The 9,553-nt window shown below is 37.4% G+C and overlaps 2 protein-coding genes across 2 annotated transcripts; both read left to right on the forward strand.

The window, feature by feature from the left end:
• Nucleotides 1–473: 473 nt before the first annotated feature.
• Nucleotides 474–668, forward strand: LOC149241525 (uncharacterized). Its single transcript, XM_089367536.1, has one exon. It carries the CDS (start codon nucleotides 474–476, stop codon nucleotides 666–668), a length of 195 nt encoding a protein of 64 aa, XP_089223662.1.
• Nucleotides 669–8,627: 7,959 nt separating this feature from the next.
• On the forward strand, nucleotides 8,628–9,158 carry LOC149241526 (uncharacterized). The gene has a single exon (XM_089370578.1). The coding sequence runs from the start codon at nucleotides 8,628–8,630 to the stop codon at nucleotides 9,156–9,158; it is 531 nt and encodes a 176-aa protein (XP_089226704.1).
• Nucleotides 9,159–9,553: the final 395 nt, after the last annotated feature.

Here is a 9,553-nt window from a genome sequence, read left to right on the forward strand (position 1 = left end):
AATTATATTTCATCCTGTCATTGCAGCGGCCCAGGCAACAGGACATCCATTTTCCAAGGAGCTTCGCAAAAGCCTAATTAAATTTTATTTATTGGGCAGCGACCAACTAGCTTCGGCGTGTAAACAACAGCGCAACGCCCCATTATAATTATTACATTACGCCTTTGAATAGCCGAGGCCAATGAATCACTCGACTCTCGAAGAGTCCAAGAATATAAAAGTTTGACTAGGGGAATGTCCAAGAATATATATGAGATGGGGTGAGAAGAGGGGAATGTGACATAGTTTGATAAGAGTATTTCTGGAAACAATTACAGTAGTTTAATGTGAGTACTACTGTGCTCTGAGACCAAAGTTTTGCGCAAAATAGGTGCCTTATTTTGTTCACTGCAAAGCTCTTGATTAACACTGAGGTGGCTTGTAGTTGTGTTATTGTGACAGTGTCGTCTCTTCTGCGCAATAAACAGATCGTCATGAGCTCCAACGGTCATAGAAGCCCGAGGAGATCGTCCCGGAGACGAACTCCTCCGTGTGAGAATTACGAGCGATTCAACAGCAATGACGAAAACGAGATGCAAGATGATTCTTTCGATATCGTGCCCGAGAAAGGCCCGCTGGAGATTTTTCCTGATAAGAGCGATCGCGGGGACAAAATGCAAGGAGGATAAAGCAAGTTTTATGGTGCACATTTTATAAGGAAACAGATAAAGCAAGTTTTCGGTTTTCCGATTATTGCACATTTTATAAGGAAACAGATTTTAAATGTAAGAGATTTTGAATATAAGATTAAAAATAGGTCAAAATTCCAAATAGAATCATATATATATCATGCTAATTTATGATAAACCAAGGTTTTTTTTTGGAATTTGTCCACACATAAATTGTTGACCATTCTAGGTTTATGTCGAAAACAAAAGTTTTATGGTGCAAGTTAATCTTGTAGCTGCACATGAGGTGCATGTTAGGACTGCTGGGGTGGTTGGCTTTCGCATCCCAAGTCGTGATTGAGTCCTGCGGTGCTGGGCGATTTCGAACGGTTATTTCTGTTGGCTTCGGTCATATTGTAGGCTTCAGCCATATGTGGATTTTCTATCTGAAAAAAAAAATTAATCTTGTAACTAAAGGTTTTGGGTTTTTCGAGTTGCACATTTTATAAGGAAACATATTTTAAATATAAGATAAGAAATAGGTCAAAATTCCAAATAGAATCGAATATATCATACTAATTTATGATAAACCAGGTTTTTTTTTTTTGAATTTGTCCACACATAAATTGTTGATAATTCTAAGTTTATGTTGACAATAAAATAGAAGTATGGAGTTCAGATTCTAAATTTCTGTTGACAACCAAAGAGAAGTTTGAGGCTACACTTCTTTGGCATCCTCCATTTTTGTTATTATCCACGGGATCAGTTTAAAATTAAGATAGGTGAGTACTCACGTTTTCTCCCTATGTGGATTGAGTTGAAATTTGAAAATGTGATGTATTAGAATTTTAACGTATATGGTTATAATCAAGATATAAAATTACAAATATGTATTTTTGCAATGTGGTAAAATATTTAAAATTAACATATATAGAATTGCAGTTGTTTTTAATGGAATTTTTTGGATTTTCTTGTGCGGGAGAAATTTGAGGCCAAATATGGATTCAACATCTTAAAAAGTCCATAGGCCACTTTAATTGTGAAGAGGTTACCATCAAGCTTGTGATTTCAATAAATTCTCACTGGATTTTAAAAAAATTCGATAGGAAAAACCAATAAGAAAAACTTCCAAAAAATCACTAAACACAACTCTTATGGAATTACTTTTGTTATTAATTTTTTCCTTTAAATATTATAAATCAATTTTATATTTTTTAATTTGTTAACATCAATATAAATTATTTTATTACTTTAAAATATAAATCACATTCTTTATAAAAAAAATGTGCATAATTAATTTAAATATATTTTTTATATTATGATTTTTATTTATTTTATATTTCTAAGTCATTTTTTGGAGTCAAATTAGTAAAATTAATGTAGAGTTTGCATAGTGTTAAATCCAACTATATATTAAAAAATGCAAATTTAAATATTAAAAATTATAATCAGTGTGGTGAGTAATATTGTAATCAAATTATGGTAAAAAAACATTGACCTATCGAAATTTTCAATCCATCTCTATAAAGTTTTAAAATAATTAATATTAAATTATTTTTATAGAAATTAAAAAATAATTTTAAAAATTTTGAAATTTAAATTTTTATTTTCTTACTTCATATTCATGAAATAAATAATTTTATGAGGTTTTTATTAAATTTATCATAAATAAATCCTATATAAATGTCTAAAAATAAGTATGTCAAATCTTCATATTTACAAGTGCTATAAAAATACATATATAAATTTTAATATTTCTGTATATTTTATTAATACTATCACAAACCCTTCACACCATAGTAAATCTAATAATTAAAAGCATGGTATATATGTAAACATAGTTACCTTATTATTATTTTTAAAAAACTATTAAAATATTAAAATGCAGATGTAACTCTTAATATTTCTATGAATTATTTTATTACTGCTATCACACACCCTTCACACCACATTAAATCTAATAATTAAAAGCATGGTGTATCGCTAATATTGTAAACATAGTTACCTTATTATTATTTTTAAAAAACTACTAAAATATTAGTCACCTTGCTTTACATGTACGTGTGATTTGAAAGTTTTCGGTTCTAATATCAGTGATTTAGAAGTGTTCAGTTCTCATATCAATTTCAATAGCGGATTTAAAATTATTTGGTTCTAATATCAATTTCAATAGGTTTGGTGATGGGATCATGCCTCTCTTAATATTTATACTTAGTTTTTAATAATTAAAAAGATAGGTTAATTTTTTAATTTATATTAGTTAATTATTTTTTCTTAAATTTAAATTTTTTAAATAAAAAATATTTATACTTAGTTTATATATATATATATAGTTTTAATATATATATAATTTTTTAATTTATATTAGTCAATTAATATTTTTTAAATTCATTTTTTTAAATAAAACTATTTATATGAATGTTTTGAAACTATTTATATGAATGTTTTGAAGTTTAATTTTTAATAATTTTTTTAATTATAGTTTAATTATTTTATTGGATTATTTAATTTAAAGTTGAAAATATATTTTTGTTCTTTTATTTAAAATGTATTTTTTAAGAATGTTTATGTTGTTAGGTCGGTTTTGGAATTCAAATCGAGGAAAGTAGGCCAAGAGGCTGAGGATGGAGAGCGGCTAGGGTTTGCACTCACGTGTTGTACCTGACAGACCTGCAAACCTTGAAAGCTGGAACGGTGGGGGCTCAAGCTCATGGGTATTGACTAACGGTCCTACACCTCCACGAACAACAAAAGGGTAGAGGTAAACAACAAAGGAAAAGATTGATAGAGGAATGAGTGGAATGGCAGGGGGGAGAGATTCCCTCCTACTGAAGTGTCACTGCAGGTGAGATAAGCATCTAGGGATCAATTGGTGGAAACGGGAAAAGAGGAAATGGTCTACCTGTAATGGGAGCAAAATGGCAAGCCGGACTCAGAGGAAAATTCCTGCCCATAGCTTCCAAAAAACCTAGATTTGTAATACCAAATAACAATCTAGAGGAGTACAGAGGATATATGAAGGATCATGACTTGATTTGTAAGTTCATAGGGGCATGACCATCTAAGAAAGAACTGATAAAGTGGATTCAACAACGATGGCATCCAAAGGGGCATATCGATCTCAAGTTGGGGGCGAAAGGGTTCTTCTTGGTGATTTTTCTAACCTAGAAGATAAGGAGAGGATATTTGAAGATGGACCCTATTTCTTCAACAATGCATCCCTGTTTATGAGACACTGGGAGGAGTGTTATAACCTGAATCAGGAGAAGATGCTGGCGGCACCCATTGGGTTCGACTCTTTGGCCTCCCAATGGACTTTTGGGACCCAGAAATTCTAGAAGGAATAGGCAACTTGATCGACACCTACGTCAAAGTGTAATACATGACGAGAAAAGGTAGGTATACTTCATATGCAAGAATATGAGTTTATATGAATATCATGGAGCCACTACCAGATTGCATAGAAGTTGAATACCAAAATGAGGTATTGCAACAAACCTTGTATTACGAGTATATCCCATTCAGATGTCGGAGATGCCATGAATACGGGCACCTGTACCAAGCTTTCTCACTAAACAATCTAGACAACCAAACGCAAGGAAAGAAGATAGGAGAGGAGACCAGTAAAGAGGATGGAGATGGTTTCCTAGAAGTACACAGAAGAAGAAGAAATCATAAACCAACAGAGTCACAAAAGGCACACCGAAACGAGGTAGAGCAACGAAACCTCAATAGTTTTGCTACCCTTCAATCAGAGGAGGTGGGGGACATGAGTGAGGAAGTCATCAAGGAGACGATAGATACTCAGCAGAAATAAAATGAGGGAAGGAAAGCAAAGAGACAAGAAGCAAATGAAAAAGAAAGAGAGGGGAACAACATGAAAATGGTGGAGAAAAATCAAATGGAGATTGACCCCGAGAAAGAAGATTTCAGTGTGGAGGAGTAAAATCAAATGGAGATCGACCCCCAAAAAGAAGATTTCAGCGCGGAGGAGCAAGTGATGAAATGATTGGGACAAGAATGGAGACACCTAGACGAACGCTTCATCCTAGAGGATTAAAAGCAACTCTATAAAGAAACCTTTCAGCAATACAAGCTAAAACAAGCAACGACTTTAATAGTCCAACCAGAAACCCTAGGCTCCCAAGGTGAACAAAGGTAAGATCTAGGAGGACATGGAAAAGGGGGAAAGAAAAGGGGAAGAAGACCTATGAATGAGTCCATACAGATGGTAGGGGAACTATTAGTAAACTCAGGGAGAGTGGTGCCATTATCAGAGGTATTCCAACAACCCCCAAAATTGTTAAAATGATCATCACAACCTAGAATATAAGAGGTCTCAACAGAGGGGAAAATAGAGACACCTCAAAGAGAGATTGAAAAAAGATAGACCTAGTATTATGATCCTACAGGAAACAAAAATCAGTGAAAATAGCCAAAAGAGATTATGGAAAACCATAAACCCCAGTACCAAGTCATTGGACAGGATGCAAATGGTAGCGCGGGAGGATTGGCCATAATTTGGAACCCAGGAGAAATATGGTTCGAAGACTGGGTTAGTATGCCACGAATCCTCTCTAAGAGATTCAAGGTCATTGGATCCAATGATTGGGTACTACTCATAGGAGTATACGACCCCCATATACCAGGAGAAAGGAGGGAATTTCTCCAGAATGTAGTAAAAATGAGAAGTCTCTACCCAGAGGAATTATGAGTGGTGGGAGGGGATTTAAACATGATCACCTCTCTGGCGGAAAAAAGACAGGGCATGAGGAGAATGGACACGGATATGGAACTCTTTGGGGACACTATAGTGGAGCAAAGACTAGTTGACATCCAAAATATAAACGGGGTGCACACCTGGAACAATAGAAGAGGAGGGAACCACCAGCTTGCATCCAGATTGGACAGATTCTTGATATCAGAACAAGTAATGAGAAGAGACATTTTCGTCAAAGCATCGATTCTTCCTAGGATGGGCTCAGACCACTGGCCGATCAGGTTGGAAGTGGACTTGAAAGCCAGCCCAAAAAAGCATCCCTTTAGGTTTGAATCCTTTTGGCTCAGAGATCCAGGCCTCATCAAAAAAATCGAGCTATGGTGGATGTAAAATGAACAATAGGGGAGGAACTGCATGCAATCATTCCAACTAAAACTCAAAGAAATAAAATAAAAATAAAGATATGGAACAAAGAAGAATTCAGACACATTATGAAGGCTCAACAACAATTAAATCAAAAGATGATAGAAGTGCAACAAAAAATAATATGGGAAGGGAGAACAAAGGAGACAACAACAAAAGAGGGAAGGATCATTAGTCAATTGGAGGAAAGGCGTAAGCAAGAGGAGATTATGTGGAAACAGAAGTCGAGAGTGAATTGGTTAAGAGAAGGGGAGAGGAACACCAGGTTCTTCCACAAGGCCATGGTCCAACATCGACAAAACAATAGAATATTCTCACTTAAAGATGATGAGGGGAATCACAACATGCAACATGAAGAGATGGAGGGAATCCTCATAAAGCACTTCAGAGATCTCCTAACAGAACCTCAAGAAGATTAAATAGAAGCAACGCAAAGAATCTCCTAGCACATTCCCCAAAAGATCACTCATGAACAATACCTAGCCTTGATGAGAGCGGCAACACTTGAGGAAGTGGAATAAATCGTTAAAGGAATGAAAAAGAATAAGGCCCCAGGCCTGGACGGATTCACAGCTGAATTTTTCCAAGCCACTTGGTCGTTCATGGGAATAGACATCCTGGATGTTGTAGAGGAATCAACACGAAATCAAAAGTTATGTTCTGGTCTTAACTCCACTTTCATTAATATCATTCCTAAAACATCAATACCGGAGGACCCGCAGGGTTTTAGACCCATTGCCCTGTGCAATGTCATCTATAAAATTATAGCCACTATGATTGCCAAAATATTAAAACCGCTTATCCCTAACATTATATCCCCAGAACAAACATGCTTTATTGAAGGGAGACAAATCTTTGATGGACTGGTCACCTCCCAGGAGGTGTTTCATTCCCTTAAGATCAAGAAGATTACAGGCATGTTAGTGAAGTTGGATCTCTCCACGGCCTATGATCGGCTAAGCTGGGAATATCTAAGGAGTATACTTAGGGCATATGGTTTTAATCATAGATGGATAAACTCGATAAGCTCTATGATATTCACCCCTATTTTTTCTATCCTTCTAAATGGGACCCCTACTAGTACATTCAACCCCACTTGAGGTCTGAGACAAGGGGACCCCTTGTCTCATTTCCTGTTTATTATTGTTGCTGAGGGTTCGGGTAGATACATCAAGGAGGAAGCCTAGGCATCCAGAATCAAAGGCCCAAGAGTATGGGGGAATGACTTTGCAATAACACACCAACAATTCGTGGACGATATCATGCTCTTCTGCCAAGCCTCTCTCAGAGAAGCCCGAAGAATGAAAGAAATCCTGAATACCTTTATGCAAGCCTGTGGAACCCAAATCAACAATGAAAAATATTGTACCTTCTTCTTCAATACCCAAGGGAATGTAAAATCCTATTTGGCCAAGATTATGGGATTCAGCACATGTAACCTCCCCACGAAGTACCTGGGAATGCCCCTGGTGGAAAACCCCCTAAAATTGGTAGGATGGAAACAAACTATCCAAAATATTCAGGGAAGGTTGGGGAACTGGGCCTTCCGATCCCTAAATATTGCAGACAGAACAATCCTCCTAAAAGCAGTTTTGCAGTCAATTCCTATCTACCAGCTGTCAGGTATGGCTACCCCCAAGGGGGCCTATACCAAAATGGTGGACATCTTCAAAAAATTTTTATGGGGAGGGGAACAACAGAAGAAAAAGTGGGCTCTTATGTCCTGGCAGGGATTGACAAAGAAAAAGTTGGAAGGAGGGCTCAACTTATGAGACCCCTATACCTTAAATCAAGTAATGGGGGAAAAACTCTGGTGGAGATGGATTGGGGGAGGAGGGGATCTATGGAAACAAATCTGGACAAGAAAGTATAATATTTCGGAGAGAACGGAGGAAATCCTCTGGTATAGAGATCCCCCCAAGGGCTCAACCATATGGAACTTAGCAAGACAAAACCGAGATCTCATTGCCCAACATGCTTTCTGGGAAATTCGAAATGGAAGAACAACTAGATTTTGGCAGGATTCATGGCAACAAAGAGAAAGATTGATAGACAAGAAATATCTCCGAGACATCTATAGATACACCAATGACAGGAATATGCAATATGTAGAACAATTCTGGAACGAAAGGCAAGGGACTAGAAACTGGAGAAACTGTAAAAAGATAGTAGAATGGGGTCAGGGTATAGTGACAGAGAAAGGGGCAGAGTTCGACAAAGAAATGAGAACAAGAAAAATAACCATCAGAATTGGCCCGGATATCTTGAGATGGGGGCACTCAAAAAAAGGAACATTCACCATCAAAGAAGCTTGCAAGCTAAAAGAAGAACAAGAACAAGACGACTAAGCACTGCTATAGAAAAAAATTGGAGTGTAGGATGGTGGCCTAAGGTTGCTCACTTTATCTGACTCATTTGTAAAGGGAGAATACTGACTTGGGACCAGTTACAAAAAAAAAGGAATGCAAGGCTCGTCCTCCTGATGGATGTGCCAGCAAGACAAAGAGGACATAGAGCACATGATGAACTCATGCCCGTTTGCAAATCAACAATGGGGTCAAATACAAGGAGTCTTCGGAAGGACGGATAGGAACTGCCAAAGCATAAAGGAAACAATCCTAATATGGAGCAAAAACATCTTCTCAAGCCCTGTCCTAAATCGTGCATGGGGACTGGCCCTGGGATTCAACCTTTGGACCATCTAAAAAGAACGGAACAACAAAATTTTCAAAAAAAAACTTTAACACAAGATCAAGTATGGGAAGGATTAGTTAATAATATCAAGGAAACGATTCTAGCAGAACAATGGAGTCCAGAAGACTGGCAAGTCCCTCTCCATGAAGAAAATTTCTTTTCCATCTTCATTTATCAAGGGAAATGATTGCCCTGAATGCCTGGAAAGCAAGAAGAATCAATATCGATTCCCTGAAGCTTTCACTTTACTAGGAGAAGGATTCATCAAGCTGATTTTCGATGGGGCTTCAAAAGGGAACCTGAGAGCAACGAGATTAGGTAGAATATTCAGAGATAACGAAGAAAACATGCAGCTCATATATGCAGAATCATGTGGAATTGCAAGTAACAATGAAGCCGAATTTGCAGCAGCTAGACCGGGACTCAGAATAGCTGTAAGATTGGGATACAAAAAAGTGGAGGTGGAAGGATACTCCAACTTGGTCATAAACACCATGAGGAAACTTAACAATGGCACGTCATGGGACAAATTGAGTCAAATTTGGAGGAAAACTCGCCTTATCCAAGAGATAGGGGAGCTCATTCATAAGTTTAGTTATCTAGTAATCAGACATGTAACAAGGGAAGGGAACAAAGCAACAGATTTCTTGGCCAACTGGGGCTGTAACCAATAACATGGACCAATGGAACAATTATCGCCAATGCAGCCCAGGGATGATAGAATTAAAGCTTTGGAAGATATCTTGCAGCAAGATACCCAAAACGACCAGGAAATTGAGAATCCAAAAAACAATACCCCCGATCGGGGTGTGTGCCCGAGTACGTCGGCCAGATATGGTAGTCAGGTTACATAAGGGAAGGGTACCACCCACTGCCCACCACATGCTCATGGTGATGGGTGCAGTGGCCTCTCGCATGGTAACTAACAAAAGACAGGGGAGAAGTGGCAGTCAAGGCCAGGGTAGTGAAGGAGGTGGGAAGGCTAAGCCAGGACGGGTGATGGGACAGAGGAAGGTGGAAGGGGATTATGAAGGAAGTCAAGATGGAGGGAAGAGTATAGTCGATACGG

Source organism: Pinus tabuliformis, chromosome 8, assembly GCF_031772625.1.
Source record: "Pinus tabuliformis cultivar Carrire ecotype Pingquan chromosome 8, CPIR1, whole genome shotgun sequence".
NCBI classification, from domain to species: Eukaryota; Viridiplantae; Streptophyta; class Pinopsida; order Pinales; family Pinaceae; genus Pinus; species Pinus tabuliformis.

Coding starts and splice junctions, on each gene's coding strand:
- LOC149241525 (XM_089367536.1), top strand. CDS start 474: ATGAGCTCCAACGGTCATAGAAGCCCGAGGAGATCGTCCCGGAGACGA.
- LOC149241526 (XM_089370578.1), top strand. CDS start 8,628: ATGAAGAAAATTTCTTTTCCATCTTCATTTATCAAGGGAAATGATTGC.